General features: G+C 44.2%; 1 protein-coding gene across 1 annotated transcript; it reads right to left on the bottom strand.

Moving 5' to 3' along the window:
• Window positions 1-11,761: 11,761 nt before the first annotated feature.
• Window positions 11,762-17,354, bottom strand: zfp36l1b (zinc finger protein 36, C3H type-like 1b). Its single transcript, XM_064924942.1, has 2 exons — window positions 17,160-17,354; window positions 11,762-14,744 (listed from the first exon to the last, which is right to left on the bottom strand). The coding sequence occupies exons 1-2, from the start codon at window positions 17,208-17,210 to the stop codon at window positions 13,686-13,688; spliced, it is 1,110 nt and encodes a 369-aa protein (XP_064781014.1). The 5' UTR covers window positions 17,211-17,354; the 3' UTR covers window positions 11,762-13,685.
• Window positions 17,355-18,450: the final 1,096 nt, after the last annotated feature.

Below are 18,450 nucleotides of genomic sequence, written 5' to 3'. Positions count from 1 at the left end.
ATGTTTTATAGAAGTGGTACTCAGTGTCAGGAACACAGGTGAAAGCCAGACACAGAACCTCTCATATACACAACTGGGCGGATTTCCTCCTGGACACTGCTCAAAGACTAGCCTACACTGAGTGTACAAAACATTAGGAACACATGCTCTTTCCATGACTTTGACTGACCAAGTGAAAGCAATGATCCCTTATTGATGTCACAGGAAACTGAAAAGATTTGGCATGGGTCCTCAGATCCTCAAAAGGTTTTACAGCTGCACCATCGAGAATCCTGATGGGTTGCATCACAGCCTGGTATGGCAACTACTCTGCCTCCGACCGCAAGGCAATACAGAGGTTAGTGCGTACGGCCCAGTACTTCACCGGGGCCAAGCTTCATGTCATCCAGGACCTCTATACCAGGCAGTGTCAAAGGAAGGCCCAAAAAATTGTCAGACTCCAGCCACCCTAGTCATAGACTGTTCTCCCTGCTACCGCACGGCAAGCGGTACTGGAGCGCCAAGTCTAGGTCCAAGAGGCTTCTAAACAACTTCTACCCCCAAGCCATAAGACTTCTGAACATCTAATCAAATGGCTAAGCGGACTATTCCCCCTCCCCCCGTTATGCTGCTGCTACTTTGCGTATGTGTGCCATTCAGAGGTTGAATGGGCAAGGCAAAATATTTAAGTGCCTTTGAACAGGGTATGGCAGTAGGTGCCAGGCGCACCGGTTTGAGTGTCAAGAACTGCAACACTGCTGGGTTTTTCATGCTCAACAGTTTCCTGTGTGTATCAAGAATGGTCTTCCAGCCAACATGGGACAGCATCCCTGTGGAACGCTTTCAACATCTTGTAGAGTCAATGCCCTGACAAATAGAGGCTGCTCTTAGGGCAAAAGGGAGTGCAACTCAATATTAGGACGGTCTTTCTAATGTTTTGTACATTCAGTATATACAGTTGAAGTCGGAAGTTTACATACACTAAGGTTGGAGTCATTAAAAACTCGTTTTTCAACCACTTCACAAATTTCTTGTTAACGAACTATGGTTTTGGCAAGTCGGTTAGGACATCTACTTTGTGCATGACACAAGTCATTTTTACAACAATTGTTTACAGTCGTATTATTTTACTTATAATTCACTGTATCACAATTCCAGTGGGTCAGAAGTTCACATACACTAAATTGACTGCCTTTAAACAGCTTGGAAAATTCCAGAAAAGGATGTCATGGCTTTAGAAGTTTCTGATAGGCTAATTGACATAATTTGAGTCAATTAGAGGTGGACCTGTGGATGGATTGCAAGGCTTACCTTCAAACTCAGTGCCTCTTTGTTTGACATCATGGGAAAAGCAAAAGAAATCAGCCAAAAATTGTACACCTCCACAAGTCTGGTTCATCCTTGGGAGCAATTTCCAAACACCTGAAGGTACCACGTTCATCTGTACAAACAATAGTACGCAAGTATAAACACCATGGGACCACGTAGCCGTCATACCGCTCAAGAAGGAGACGTGTTCTGTCTCCTAGTGGTAAACATGCTTTGGTGCGAAAAATGCAAATCAATCCCAGAACAACAGCAAAGGACCTTGTGAAGATGCTGGAGGAAACCGGTACAAAAGTCCACAGTAAAACGAGTCCTATATCGACATAACCTGAAAGGCCGCTCAGCAAGGAAGAAGCCACTGCTCCAAAACCTGCCATAAAAAGCCAGACTACGGTTTGCAACTGCACATGGGGACAAAGATTGTACTTTTTGGAGAAATGTCCTCTGGTCTGATGAAACAAAAATGGAACTGTTTGGCCATAATGACCATCGTTGTGTTTGGAGGGAAAAGGTGAAGGATTGCTAGCCGAAGAACACCATCCCAACTGTGAAGCACGCAGATGGCAGCATCATGTTGTGGGGGTGCTTTGCTGCGGGAGGGACTGGTGCACTTCGCAAAATAGATGGCATCATGAGGGAGTAAAATTATGTGCATATATTGAAGCAACATCTCAAGACATCAGTCAGGAAGTTAAAGCTTGGTCGCAAATGGGTCTTCCAAATGGACAATGACCCCAAGCATACTTCCAAAGTTGTGGCAAAATGGCTTAAGGACAACAAAGTCAAGGTTTTGGGGAGGCCATCACAAAGCCCTGACCTCAATCCTATAGAAAATTTGTGGACAGAACTGAAAAAGTGTGTGCGAGCAAGGCCTACAAACCTGATTCAGATACACCAGCTCTGTCAGAGGGAATGGGCCAAAATTCACCCAACATATTGTGGGAAGCTTGTGGAAGGCTACCCGAAACGTTTGACCCAAGTTAAACCATTTAAAGGCAATGCTACCTAATACTAATTGAGTGTGTGTAATCTTCTGACCCACAGGGAATGTGATGAAAGAAATAAAAGCTGAAATAAATCATTCTCTACTATTATTCTGACATTTCACATTCTTAAAATAAGGTGGTGATCCTAACTGACCTAAGACAGGGAATTTTTGCTCGGATTAAATGTAAGGGATTGTGGAAAAACCGAGTTTAAATGTATTTTGCTAAAGTGTATGTAAACTTCCAACTTCAACTGTACCATCATCATCCCACAGTACAGAACATATTGCACGAACTCATCTGGGACTCTGGACCTTTCAGTGTTCACCACCAGGCCTGAATATATATACGGATGTTTCTCCCTGCCCTGCAGAGTGGTGGTATGTAAGTTCTGACATTCTGTGTGCTGTGGCTGCTGTGTAATGGCTCATTGTGTATAGCTGTGGCCGTCTGTGGTTAAACAGTGCTCTGCTGTGTGGCTCAGCAGGTTACAAGCCCCTGGGGCACTAGGCGAGAGGAGAGAGCAGGCTGGACAGGTTTCGCACATGCACACACAGCCACTGCTGTTAGAGTTTACCGGGATACTGAAAAGTGCCTCTCAGTCGGCTACTAATTGACACCCTTTAAGTGGCTTTTAGCTCGAGGAAAACCCATCAATCTTCTGCTGACTCGAATGGGACTTGATAGGCCGTTACCATGCCTCCTGTTCCCATGACTTCTGTTCCCATGGCTCCTCCAGTGCTTTAAGGGGAAGTTTGGCTGATTAGCTGAACAATGGTGTTATTTTGGATAGTTCCTCCTTTTTCTGTTGTTTTTCCCTCTGTGTGTGTGTTCTTTTACATACATCATACAGTAGTCACATGCTTTTTCTTGTGTGTGTTATAGCTCACTGCCAAAGAGAGGAGGAACCGTAATAAAGTATTCATATGAGTATCAAAAGGCAGTATGTTTGTCTTTTTAGTCATATGCGGTTGGTTCGAGCCATTCTTTTCACGCCAATCAAAGAGCAATGGGAGTTTCCCTTAGTTTTCCCCTTAGTCCTCACGCTGTTTTATGTTCTGTGTTTGGTCAAGTTCGTTATGTCAAGTTCAAACACACCACTATTTCACTTCTAATGGAAAAGGCAAGAACAGCAGTGAGGTATCGCACGCACATTCACACAGCTAGTCTTTATGATGAGTGCTGACAGGTATGCCAGTCTGTAGCTGTTTGTTGGAGTAAGTAGTGCTGTTCAGTATTGGCAAAGAGTGTTCAGTCACAGGGCCCCAGCACAGCCTCGGGGACAGACACCACTCCTTCACTGGGGGTGTCAGCCTTTGTCTTTTCCTCCACACACCCTGATTGTAGTTAGAAAGACCCCACAGCAGTATCTCACACTACCCTGCCTTCGTCTGTAACGAGAAACGACCCTAGTCGGTGCCAAAACCGCACTTCTCAAATCATAGTTCCTCCTGGCAACTGCTCCCCCCCCCCAACCCTGTCGCCGTAGGCTTGACTCGCAGCCAGTCAGAAGCGAGGAGTTTCTTATGACACGGCCTGTGGGAGGTGGAGAACCACGTGACTGTACTCGGGCTCCGCTCCTGCAGGTTGACTTAGCCAGCACAGCACTGGAGTCTTGGAAAAAGTCATATAATGGCTGAGGAATTGTAGCAGGGTCACGGGGCTGGGAGCGAAGTACGCAAAACACGTTCCGTCTGTCCCTATCAGCTCATCCCTGTCGCTACAGCCGTCTCCTAACCAATGAGAAAGGTAATGACAATGGAACATTTCATTTTTAAAAATTGAACCTTTATTTAACTAGGCAAGTCAGTTAAGAATAAATTCTTATTCACAATGATGGCCAAACCCGGACAATTGTGCGCCGCCCTATGGGATACCCAATCACGGCCGGATGTGATACAGCCTGGACAGGAGATAGAGATCGCATGGCCCCACTGCTCTAATATTCACTGTGCTTTTGTTTAAGTTTTCTAGTTTGTTATTATCTCTGCTTGTGTAATACACCTTTACTAAAGGTTTATATCTGAGTCAGGCTCCCCCTTTTAGTATTGGTGCTATAATCAGGATCTTTAGGGCTGCTGTCAAGTAAAACGACTCCCTGCAATTAAAAAACATTTCCCTCACTTTTGTCAATGATCAATTCCATCCATGCCTTTACTTTGGCAAACTCAACTTACTCAAATAGTGTTGTCAGTCATTCAAATAGGCCTGTTGGTGAATCGGTCAGTCAAATAGGCCTACTCATGTGTTACTTTAAGTTGATGTTCCCAAGTCCCCTTCACTCCCCACGAATAGAGCTCAACTTCTCACACCCCTTCCCCCTAATTTACCCCATGTGTGCGCTCATCTCATCTTTTTAAATCTGGGCCTTCCTCAGTGCTATTAATGTATGCAGAGCCAAATGCTTCAGTCTCATAGGGAGAACCCAGTAGGTATGGAGCTCTCTGTCTCATAGGGAGAACCCAGTAGGTATGGAGCTCTCTGTCTCATAGGGAGAACCCAGTAGGTATGGAGCTCTCTGTCTCATAGGGAGAACCCAGTAGGTATGGAGCTCTCTGTCTCATAGGGAGAACCCAGTAGGTATGGAGCTCTCTGTCTCATAGGGAGAACCCAGTAGGTATGGAGCTCTCTGTCTCATAGGGAGAACCCAGTAGGTATGGAGCTCTCTGTCTCATAGGGAGAACCCAGTAGGTATGGAGCTCTCTGTCTCATAGGGAGAACCCATTAGGTATGGAGCTCTCTGTCTCTCACTCCGTTTGTTCTCTGTTTCAAAAACATGGGAAAATACAGTTGTTAGAAGCATTACGAAGTCTATAGCATCAACTACAGGACTGGTCTGGTCTCCTCTTTATCCCCCCAGCTGCACTTCTTAAAGGCCCAATGCAGCCAGTATCAAAACATTTCTAGGTAACGATTAAGTAGCTTACTGTGATTGTTTTCAATTAAAATTGTCAAAAATTAAACAAATAGCTTCTTAGCAATGAGCTATTTCTCATGGAAGAATTTTGCTAGGACTGTCTGGCAGTGGTCTGAGTAGGGAGGGGAAAACTGAAAACAAGCTGTTATTGGCATAGTAACCTAGCGTAGCAGGCGTTGAAAGACACCTTAACGGAGTTCTCACTTCCGTTTTTCAGGGGAAATGGAAGTTAGGTTGAAAATACTGTATCCCTCAAAACTGTATATTAGTGTTTTCTGACTACTCCGTATAGGCTACTGGCAGAGAGGTTTGGAACTATTCCTTATTGGTCTATGAACTAATTAACTGCCAGCCAGGCCAAAACTCCATCCCACCAAAATAGGCTGAAATGTCAGATGACCTACACTAAAAGGGCATTATCATAATTTTCATCATTTCACAGTATTATTCAAACCACAGTGTGGAAATACAGAAAATGAAAAGTATGTGGACACCTGCTCGGCAAACATCTCATTCCAAAATCATGAGGGGGGGGGGGGGGCATTGCAATGCTGAAACAGGAAAGAATGTCATTGTATGCTGTAACGTTGCGATTTCCCGTTACTGGAACTAATGAGCCTAGCCCAAACCATGGAAAACAGTCCCTGACCATTATTCCTCCTCCACCATTGGGACAGGTAGCATTCTCCTGGCCTCTGCCAAACCTAGATTCGTCCGTCAGAATGCCAGGTGGTGAAGCGTGATTCATCACTCCAGAGAATGCGTTTCCACTACTCCGGGGTCCAATGGCAGCGAGCTTCACCACTCCAGCTGACGCATGGCATTGTGCATGCTGATCTTAGGCTTGTGTGCGGCTACTCGTCCATGGAAACCCATTTCATGAAGCTCCCGACAAACAGTTATTGTGCTGACATTTCTTCCAGAGGCAGATTGGAATGCGATAGTGAGTGACAGCGTGTAAAAAAATCTTCTATGTGCTTCAGCACTCGGCGGTCCCGTTCTGTGAGGTTGTGTGGCCTCCCACTTCACAGCTGAGCCATTGTTGCTCCTAGACATTTCCACTTAACAATAACAGCACTTACAGTTGACCGGAGCAGCTCCAGCATGGCAGACATTTTAACTGACTTTGTTGGAAAGGTGGCATCCGGTGCCACGTTGAAAGTCATTGAGCTCTTCAGTAAGGCCATTCTACTGCCAATGCTTGTCTATGGAGATTGCATGGCTCTGTGCTTGATTTTATACATCTGCCAGCAACGGGTGTGGTTGAAATAGCTAAATCTGCAAATTATAAGAGGTGTCCACATACTCTTGTATATATAGTGTATATGCTGAACAAAACATGCAAGATTTTCAAAAATGTTAGTCAGTTCATAAGGAAATCAGTCAATTTATATAAATAAATTAGGCCCTCATCTATAGATTGGGCAGGGGGGGAGCAGGGGGGGAGCCATGGAGTTACAGGCAGTCTGTGATGTCAGTTGGACTTATTGCCAAAATCTCTGAAATGGCTTATAGTAGAGGAATTAACATTCAATTCTGTCAACAGCTCTGGTTGACCTTTCTGCAGTCAGCATGCCTATTGCACACTCCCTCAAAATTTGGGAAAAATGGCGCCGGAGGAGATGGCCGCCGTTTTACAGTCTCCTAACCAATTGTGCTATTATGTGGGGGTTTTTGCGATATTTGTAAATTATTTTGTACATAATGTTTCTGCAACCATATCTAACGGAAGAAAAGAGCTTCTGGATATCAGGACAGCGATCACTCACCTCGGATTAGACAACGATTTTTTCAACAACAACAACAAGCAGGTCTCACACGATATTCTCCAAACACCCCGCAGGGCAGACATCCCAATTATTTACATAAGGAAGCGATGCAGAGGAAGTAGAGCTGGATGCCTCGTCCGGATCCACAGAAGGCGAGTAGGAAAGCTGCTGTTACCGTCAATAATCCTCGCCAATGTGCAATCATTGGACAATAAACTACACAAGGTACGATCACGAATATCCTACCAATGGGACATCAAAAACTGTAATATCCCATGTTTCAAGGGGTTTTGGCTGAATGACGAACTAAATATTCAGCTAGCGGGATACACACTGCACCGGCAAGATAGAACAGCACACTCCGGTAAGACGAGGGGGGGGGGGGGCGGTCTGTGCATATTTGTAAACAACAGCTGGTGCACAAAATTTTAAGGAAGTCTCTAGGTTTTGCTCACCTGAAGTAGAGTATATTGTGATAAATTGCAGGCCACACTACTTGCCTAGAGAGTTCTCAGCTATACTTTTTGTGGCTGTTTATTTACCACCACAATCAGATGCGGGCACGAAGACCACACTCAGTCAGCTGTATAAGGAATAAAGCAAACCGGAAACCACTCTCCCAGAGGCGGTGCTCCTAGTGGCCGGAGACTTTAATGCAGGGGAACTTAAATCAGTTCTACCAAATCTCTATCAACATGTTAAATGTGCAACCAGAGGGATAAAATTCTAGATCACCTGTACTCCACGCACAGAGACGCGTACAAAGCTCTCCCTCGCCCTCCATTCGGTAAATCCTACCACAACTCACAACTCTTAAAGCAGGAAGCACCAGTGACTCAGTCTATAAAGAAATGGTCAGATGAAGCAGATGCTAAACTACAGGACCGTTTTGCTATCACAGACTGAAACATGTTCCGGGATTCTTCTGATGACATTGAGGAATACACCACATCAGTCACTGGCTTAAATCAATAAGTGCATTGAGGACATCGTCCCCACAGTGACTGTACGTACATACACCAACCAGAAGCCATGGATTACAGGCAACATTCGTACTGAGCTAAAGGTTAGAGCTGCCGCTTTCAAGGTGCGGGACTCTAACCCAGAAGCTTACAAGAAGTCCCGCTATGCCCTGCGACGAACCATCAAACAGGCAAAGTGTCAATACAGGGCTAAGATTGAATCATACTACACCGGCTCCGACGCTCGTCGGATGTGGCAGGGCTTGCAAACTATTACAGACTACAAAGATAAGCACAGCCGCGAGCTGCCCAGTGACACGAGCCTACCAGATGAGCTAAATCACTTCTATGCTCGCTTCGAGGCAAGCAACACTGAGGCATGCATGAGAGCATCAGCTGTTCCGGACGACTGTGTGATCATGCTCTCCGTAGCCGACGTGAATAAGACCTTTAAACGGAGTCAATCACCACCTTCCGGAGACACCTGAAACCCCACCTCTTCAAGGAATACCTAGGATAGGATAAGTAATCCTTCTCACCACCCCCCTTAATGATTTAGATGCACTATTGTAAAGTGGCTGTTCCACTGGATGTCAGTAGGTGAATTCACCAATTTGTAAGTCGCTCTGGATAAGAGCGTCTGCTAAATGACTTAAATGTAATGTAATGTAAACAGGTCAACATACACAAGGCTGCTGGGCCAGACGGATTACCAGGACGTGTGCTCCGGGCATGTGCTGACCAACTGGCAGGTGTCTTCACTGACATTTTCAACATGTCCCTGATTGAGTCTGTAATACCAACATGCTTCAAGCAGTCCACCATAGTCCCTGTGCCCAAGAACACAAAGGCAATCTGCCTAAATGACTACAGACCCGTAGCACTCAGGTCTGTAGCCATGAAATGCTTCGAAAGGTTATTAATGGCTCACATCAACACCATTATCGCAGAAACCCTAGACCCACTCCAATTTGCATACCGCCCAAACAGATCCACAGATGATGCAATCTCTATTGCACTCCACACTGCCCTTTCCAACCTGGACAAAAGGAACACCTGTGTGAGAATGCTATTCATTGACTACAGCTCAGCGTTTAACACCATAGTACCCTCAAAGCTCATCACTAAGCTGAGGAACCTGGGACTAACCACCTCCCTCTGCAACTGGATCCTGGCAGGTCACCCCCAGGTGGTGAGAGTTGGTAGCAACACATCTGCTACACTAATCCTCAACACTGGAGCTCCCCAAGGGTGCATGCTCAGTCCCCTCCTGTACTCCCTGTTCACCCATGACTGCATGGCCAGGCACGAGTCCAACACCATCATTAGGTTTGCAGACGACACAACAGTGGTAGGCCTGATCACCGACAATGACGAGACAGCCTATAGGGAGGTGGTCAGAGTCCTGACTGGGCAGTGCCAGAATAACAACCTATCCCTCAACGTAACCAAGACTCAGCTGATATCTCAAAGTGCTGTACAGAAACCCAGCCTAAAACCCCAAACAGCAAGCAATGCAGGTGTAGAGGGCACACCAAGCCTATTCCCCCTAATGAAACTAAAAAGATTTGGCATGGGTCCTGAGATCCTCAAAAGGTTCTACAGCTGCCTGGTATGGCAATTGCTCTGCCTCTGACGGCAAGGCAGTTCAGAGGGTAGTGCGTACAGCCCAATACATCACTGGGCCAAAGCTGCCTGCCATCCAAGACTTCTACACCAGGCGGTGTCAGAGGACGGCCCTAAAAATTGTCAAAGACCCCAGCCATAGACTGTTCTCTCTACTACCGCATGGCAAGCGGTACCGGAGTGCCACGGCTAGGACAAAAAGGCTTCTCAACAGTTTTTACTCCCAAGCCATAAGACTTCTGAACAGGTAACCAATGGTTACCCAGACTGTTTACATTGTGTGCCCCCCCCCAACCCCTCTTTTAAGCTGCAGCTACTCTCTGTTTATCTTATAGGCATAGTCACTTTAACCATACATTTATGTACATACTACCTCAATTGGCCCAATCAACCAGTGCTCCCGCACATTGGCTAACTGGGCTATCTGCATTGTGTCCCATCTCCCACTAACCCCTCCGTTTACACTACTGCTACTCTCTGTTCAACATATTTGCATAGTCACTTTAACCATACCTACATGTACATACTACCTCAATAAGCCTGACTAACAGGTGTCTGTATAGCCTTGCTATTTTTTATATATATATATTTTTATATATATTTTTCTTATTTTCAAATGTATTTTTACAGTTTTTTTATTTTACTTACCCATACCTTTTTTCACACTATTGGTTCGAGCCTGTAAGTAAGCATTACCTGTTGTATTTGGCGCACGTAACAAATAAACTTCGATTTGATCTGTGGCATTGTGTTGGGACAAAACTGCACATTATAAAGTTGCCTTTTGTCCCCCTGCAGAAGGTGCACCTGTGTAATGATCATGCTGTTGAATCAGCTTCTTGATATGCCACACCTGACACTTGGATGGATTATCTTGGCAAAGGAGAAATGCTCACTAACAGGGATGTAAACAAATGTGCATATGGAACATTTCTGGAGTCTTATTTCAGCACATGACACATGGGACCAACACTTTACATGCGTTTATATTGGTTGAATATATATGAAACAGGAACATTTTGACTGCGCTGGACCATTAAAGGCACAGTGATCCTCCTGCAGAAGTCTGTTCAAAGGAATGAGAAATCACTGGTGTGCTAAGGATTCGCAGCACTTGAGTATTTTACTCCTTGTACCCCAGGCAACACCCACCCACTTGTTGAAACAAGTACACTTCTCTCTAGTAAAAAGTGTCACGCCTTGGGCGTTTCAGTCATTAGCAGGTAGTGGTTTGGTTTCTAGGCTACATTCAAAAGGGTTAAGGCAGCCGGGAGAGTACTAAACCAACAAGGTCGTAGCTGGCGCATGAGGTAAGTGAAATGAGATGTTTTTTCTTAGCATACTACAATGAAAACCTGAGTACCATTCCATGCAGCCCCACTGTTTTGCTTTAAGTTTGAATTGACTTAGACTAATGGAGCAGCCGGGTTCCTAACTTGTCTCTGTGAGGAAATTGGAGATAAGTCCAGGCCTCAGGGGAACCAGCCCTGCTCTGCCTAGTGTGGAATAACAAATGAACTGAACCTGCAATTCATCAGCTGTAACAGGCCTAACTGAGGGACTGGGAGAAATCTTGGCCAAAACACATGGGAGAGTCAACACTGTAAAAGCTAGTCTCCTACCTTACAGTAACCATGGTGAAAGGCTGATCTAGGGCCTCAAGACGAGAAGTAGCAACACTGAAAGTTGTGGCTGCTGTTCCTCAGTTTCTTTAAATCACAGTAGAGCAGCACACCAACCCTCAACAATAGTTTCAGAGAGAGAAAGCACAGGAGTTAGATTTCCTGTCTTGGAAATGTTTTCCTGGAAAATGGTTTAAGTCATTTTTTGGTCTGTGTGTGTGTGTGTGTGGTGGCTTTTCAATGGGAACTTTCAAACAAAGTTCCCCAGTTTGCTGGTGTAGACTGTAGCAAGATAAGTCAAAGATATGTGGTAGGATAACAAGCAGGGCTGTTTGCTCAAGATTTCAATAGCACCGCTTCACCCACATGAACTCTATGGTTCCCCTTCAATGCCCAGCCCAAATAGAGCCAGCTTCTAGTACATGGGCCGCTTTCTCCACTGATAAATATTCTCTCACCCTCATCATGTGATGTGAGGGTTGCTGTATATGATCATTACATAAACAGTGATAATACAACAAAAATGTTGCCAACCTAGGCCTCAAACAACCCTTGTCAATCAGGAAGACAGATGTTCAATAGAAATATGGGTTTTATTAGTTAAGTTTAAACTGCAATCTGTCATTAAAAAAAATATACATGAGAACAAATAAACTAATGTAGTGAACAGCAACAGCTGCTATAAAGAATACATTCAACTGTTGCTTTTCATGTCATGTGTCAATCCTGTTAACCTTTATACTGAACTACAAGTTTGGGCTTAAATCGGCTGTGTTATAAAACATGTGATAAAGGCACAACACTTGGGGATACCTGGAATGTATTCGATAGGCACTTATGGGAACGAGTGGTCCAACAAGACATCAACTAAAAGTGCTAGTAAATGTATGCATGGTATTGCAGAATAGGTGAGCATCCATAACTAATTAAAATAAGAGCTTTCCATTTGTTGTTTTCAGCATAACTGCTGGTTATATAGGCTAAGTGACTTCTTAAATACTAAAATGTATATTTTTTCCCCAGTCAAAGGGACAGTGAATTAACAGGAAGAGGACTGTTACTCAACTTCGTCTACATTCTAGAGGGCCTTCGAGAGCTGCTGCAGCCCACAACTGGAAGAGAAATTAAGACATCAAAATAGAGAACCTGAAAACCACAGTCCAATATCAGGGAAGAGGAAAAACAATAAATATAAACGCAAAAACATTTGCATTTTTGTATTTAAATTAAGATTCACTTTCAAAATAAATCAAAGTGTAGTTACAAAACAAAAAATGTCATTGCAGTATAATATATTACCTGTAAAAAAAAAAAAAAAAAAAAAAGTCTTCACAATCTTACGATTAATACGGAAGATCATAATTTAACATAAAAGAAAATATATTCTATCGTTTCATTATCCAGATAAATACAAAATAAAAAAAATGCTTTAAGATCAGCAATAAATACATTTTGATAAGTTAAATAAGCAGTGACAAGCAAACCTTCCGTTTGAAGGTTTTACAAAACAATATAGTTGAACAAGGTGGAATCAATGGGAGAGCTTGGCGCTCATGTGATTTTCGACAGCGGTGACTGAGGTGTCATCTCAGTCAGCTATTGAGCCGATTGGGGGCTAGGAGAACGGGGGGGCAGGCCAAGCTCACATATGAATGTTTAACGACCAGTTTACATTGATGAACAGTCCTACTCCTTCCACACAACTAAAGAAACCAAACAGACCAGTAGACATTTACTAAGGATTCTTAGTAGCGCCAAAAGAAAATGAAAAACTCTTCCAGCCCTGATTCTAAATTTTTTTTTTTAAACATCTGTGTTTTAGTCCTCATAATATATTTTTTTTAATCAAAAAAAATATATTTTTTGCAATCATTAGGACGTGGAAAAAGTAACAATTGTAGTCCCGCACATTGATCGGACAACACCAAGGCACTTCATTTAATCTGGTCGTCCAATCATTTTTTTTAATGGTTTAACTTTAAGAGAAATGTGACCCTTTTTAAAAATGGAGCACGAATTTGTCACAAGTCCTCTTGAGATGTAAAAGTATGGGATGTTTGAAGATAGCTGTGGCACAGGCAGCAATGGCAAAGTGAAGATATGCAGCACCGCTACACACAAAACGACAGGGAAATCCTGCCTTGGGACATAATGAAACTTCCCACAGACCTTATCCATCCCCTCTGAGTTCTACTGTTCACCGTTATTGTAGCACTTCACCCAGGGCCAACTTGCTACTCACGATTCTTGAGTGACCACTTGGCTGAATGATTGTTTGGGTAAAACAAAAACACCTTGATTGGGTAATTGGAGGCATCTGAGATGGAGGGGAGGGTAGCTGAGTTTTCTGATTGGACTCAGTGGCTACAACACTGCTACACAGAATCATGTCCACTTCTGGGTTGTAAACAAGGCCAGGAGACGAGGGGGACAGGACCGTGGGGAGACAGGCACTCACTTTCTCACTCCATGCATCCATCCCAGGGGGTGTAGGCTCTCTAATCATCAGATATGGAGAGCCTGCTGAAGATGGGCAGGCGGCGCGAGGCATCCAGGCTGGGGGATTCGGAACCGCTTTGACTGCCCAGGCTGCTCTGGTAGCCCTCCTGGTCGGAGAGAGAGTCCGGGGGGCTGGGGGGACACTCCGACATGGGCCGGAAGAAGCAGGGGGTAGTGGGGGAGTGCGGCGCCGGGGCCAGCAGGTTGGGCTCCAAGACAGGGGGCCCCCCTACTAGGCTCGGGCCAAACAGATTGACCAACTCCTGGCTGGAGTAGGTGAAGGGGTTGCTGGGCCACTCGCCCAGGTCCTCTGTGGAGAAAATGGGCGGCGGGGTGACCGAGGTGGGGCTGTCCTGTAGACCGCCCTGGCTGGGGAAACCGGCGAAGCTGAAGCTGTGCTGGAGGCGGGGGCGCTCCATCTTGTTGAAAGTGGAGAACGGTGGCGGCGGGCCGCGGCGTTCCTCTGCGTTGTGGATGAAGTGGCAGCGCGGGCCGTAGGGGCAGAAGCCGATGGTGTGGAAGGTGCGGCACAGCTCCGTCTTGTACTTTGGGTGGCGGCTCAGGCTACGCAGCTCGTGCATGCCGTGGGCAAACTGGCACTTGTCGCCGTACTTGCAAGTGCCGTTCTCCTCGAAGGGCCGGCACAGCTCCGTCTTGTAGCGGCTGGAGTTGACCTGCTGCTGCTGCTGGCCCTGCCCGCCGCCAAGACACTGGAGCTGGCTGCCTGGCTTGAGGCGATCCCCGGTCTCGGAGAAGGAGCGGTCCCGGAAGCGGTTCTCCTTGTTGTTACTGCCACCACCAATCAGGAGCGAGGAGGGGTCAGCCTTGAGACTGTTGATGAACTGATTCTGGTTGAATTTGGTGTTGGGGAGGGTGACCGAGTGGCGGCGCTGGAACAGCCCACTGCCCCCTGCAGAGGGGGCCCCCACTACCTTCCTGTCCAGCAGGGAACCAGTGGGGGGGCAAGAGGGAGAGTTGTTGGCACCAGTGCAGACTGGGACAGATGTGGAGTGGGGCCCACCGAAAGTATTGTTGTTGTAGTTAAACATCTTATTGTTCTGCAAAGAAAAGAAGTCATGCTTAATAACAGTGTCAATCATTACTGGAAAAAATAAAAAACAAAAAAAATAAAAAAATCCTCCCAAAAAGTTTGGAGCTAGCCGTGTTAGTTTTACAGTCCAGACCCATTACAAAAGCAGAGCCAGGATCTTAATGACATACTTACTAGTTCAACAGCACTATAGAAAGACTGGTCTCCAAAGTCACAAGTTAAAGATAATTGTGCAATCCATTTACTCTAACAAGCTGCCAATCGAATAAAAAGCACTGCCAAACAATTATGGCCATAGGATGTTGGCGCAACAGTGATAGTACAGACCGCAAACCCTCAGGCTGCTGCACAGATGCTATAGGGGCTCTAGTCTAAAGCACCCAGATAAATTGTGATTGAGAGCACTCCCCCCCCAACACTCTAAATGGTTAAATGAGTGACAATGTCATTGTTGCAACAGTTGGAGTAGGAAACATACTATCATCTTAAATTGACATGTTGAATTATTCTGACATATGAAATGATTTTATATTGTGCCAATGTCCCCTAATGTGGACGGTTTGTTTTACTACCTTAAACAAGCTTGCAATTTCACCCAATTAAATTGAGTGGAATTATACATCCTTTTTTACCTTAGATTAGTAGGTGTTATACCGGCGTATTTGGAAATAGCCACGGGATGGTTTTTCCAATACTGTTGAAACATACACATCTATTTTTATCTACTTTAAGTAAATACCTGTAGTCAACGTGTGCAATACCTTGAGATTGCACATTTCACAGGTCACAATTTTTCATTATAAAGTAAACAGGTCCCCAGTCTCTTGAGTCACTCACTGTTGTGCAGCCAGGTGATCTAGTTACCTTGTAGAATTCAAACCAAAATCGTTACAAGCTAGATATCTTGTAACTTAAGTTACTGCCTAAAATGTGCTAAATGCTCTGCAGTTCAGCATTTGGTTAGCTAATTTAGAAGATAGTTATCCATCTTGCTAAGTGGTTAGCTTCTTCCAATGTCAAGTCAATCAACATCAGACATTCCAAAAGTTCTCACTAACCAACCATGTATAGGTTATTCCATGATTCGGTGTGGCCATTGAAGTGTTAATTTAAACAGCACTACACTCCAAAACGTTGATTTCTATTGATTTCAGCATAATATCGATGGAAGTAATTAACAACAAGTGATGTACACATTATTTCCAGATTACGAGTGGCTTTTTGAGCTGTGTTAGTTTTAACAGGACGTGAAACCTCATCTTCCCTCTAGCTAATTGATTTGAAACATGACAATCGATAGGAGTATTGACAACAGTGTTGGGTTTCTTTTGTTTTGGTGACGTCTATCAAAAATGCAACATTCAGGTTGTCCTCTAACCAGTGATAAGGTGCTCGTTTAAAAAAAAAAGACATGTAATATTATTACTATGGTTTCACGTGTAGATAAACATAGTACTTTGTTTCACCTTTTCTGCATACTGGTTATTGATTTGGACATTAAAAAAACATTGACATTGGGCTATTTATCAAAATGTGTTTTTTGAAGCAGCGACACCATTTCAAGTTAAGTTAAGAATATAAACATGACCTTTCATCATGAATTTCCAGTCGTATTGTACTTCAATCAGGTAATAGCTGCTGAATGTCCAAAAACGCTGTGCTGTGATTGATTTATTTTGATGAGAAGAATCAGTAAAACTGGTATGCCCAAAACTGGTAGGCACCAATGCCTTTTACATAGTTCGACATCTTAGATAATACAATAGATTCAAAACGATAACCAGTAAACCTCGGGTAATCTAATTCAAAAGCCAGAGATACACAGTAGTCAAATGCGGACATGTAACCTTTGTAGACAATATTTTTGGTACTTACGCATAACTGTTTACAATTCGTACTGTGTATGTCAGATTTCCATAACGTTATCCGTGCGAGACAGCACAGTTTGCACACAAAAGCGCGTAAATTGTTGCAAGACAACTAGTAGCAGCTAGGGTTGAATCCGCCTGTTGCTCATTTTCAACCAAAATAGCTGGCATGCCATGCGATGTGAACTCAGCTACGTGTTGCATTTTCAACGATTCATTTTTGCGATCACTTAGTTAATAAATAACCAGAAACTAACATTTAAAATAAATGATAAATTCGCGACGCTAACTACTCAAGAACATGTGACAGAAGCAGCGATAACTTACGTTGCCTGGTCAGATAGCTAATTATTAAAGTGCTGAATTGTTAGCGGCCAGTAAACACTTTACTTTGTCATCAGTTTGTCACTTACGATCCAAAACGTGTAAACACTCGCTAACGTTTGCTGAACAACCCCGAAAAAAAAGTTAAATGAACTAGGCGAAGCTAACCAAGTTAGCTAGCTAGCAATTAGCTAGCCCTCAGCTCGAAGCAAGCAATACACATTCATTACCTTGTTCATTTCGTTGTAGTCGAAGAAAGGAGAAGCGATACTTGCAGTCATTTTTGCTGAGTGGATACTGTAAAGTAAATATAAAATAATTTATCTAACGCACAGGGCTGGTGGTAAGTCCAGATTGAAGTGTTCTTTCTGCCCTGCAGAGAGCCCCCTCTGTCCTGCAACAGTTGTGCGCAGTTCCTTCCCTTTTAAAAGCTCTATGCATGGTTATGTCTGCTGGGAGGGGCCTGAGTGTGATTGACACAAGTAACTGTCTGCCCTCACCACTTATTTCTTGCTTGTCAGAGCAGCCCTTTTTCAAAAAAATTTGGGCCCAGGGACCAGCAAGGCATGGCCTTATTCCTCTGGGGACCGCTTTGGTAAAATATTATGGAAACTCGCTTTTTCTTTATAAAAATTAATGAATTATGTATTTACTTGGCTTCCTCTTTGTTTGTCTGTCTATATTTTTGCCTGCCTGTGTCTGTCTGTGTTGTAGTCATGGACAGCGTCGCTCTCTGTGCTTTCTTCATGGGCGGTCTTCAGGGGCTCTGTGTATGGGCTGCGTTCTGGGGCTGTCTGTTTATAAATGACAAGACCGTACAGAAATAACTGAGTCGTTATACACAATCATATTACCTGTGCTGTCAATAAAAACAATGTAACAACTGAATCTTTATAAACAAATACATCTTTCCTTCTATCGATATATACCAACGGTGAAAAAAATAGAATAGTACAAGATGTTTGACTCACCTAATCATTGAGACGGGTGTGTCTGTCTCCTGGAAACCAACAGTTCAAACCTCGGGGAAAGGAGAGGGACACTCAAGGTGTTTTTAACAGCCAGTCTGCTGCGATATTTATATTTTTTTTGCAGCAAGAGGGAGGAAGCTGGTCTCACGTAAGTAGGTAGAATAAAAGGGGATTAACGTCTTCACTGCCAACTCGCTGAGTTTCGGGTAGACTAAAAACGAGGGGATCAACAAGGGTTCTTCTAAGATCCTCAAAGTTCTTCAAAGAACCTTAGGATTCTTGGCACTGAAAATTGCCCCCAATAGGTTCTTCCAAGAACCCCACAGGAGGTGGGATTAATCGAAAAAACCTCCTTAGTTGGTGGGGGTTCTTGCAAGAACCTAACTACTCAACTGAAAAATGTGGATTTGAAAGGACAGTAGGTCTGGCACTTAAATGAAATGCAGTGGGGCTAAAAAGTATTTAGTCAGCCACCAATTGTGCAAGTTCTCCCGCTTAAAAAGATGAGAGAGGCCTGTAATTTTCAACATAGGTACACGTCAACTATGAC

Source organism: Oncorhynchus masou, chromosome 19, assembly GCF_036934945.1.
Source record: "Oncorhynchus masou masou isolate Uvic2021 chromosome 19, UVic_Omas_1.1, whole genome shotgun sequence".
NCBI classification, from domain to species: Eukaryota; Metazoa; Chordata; class Actinopteri; order Salmoniformes; family Salmonidae; genus Oncorhynchus; species Oncorhynchus masou.
The sequence above is the reverse complement of the archived record's forward strand: the minus strand, read 5'-3'. Positions and strand labels throughout refer to the sequence as shown.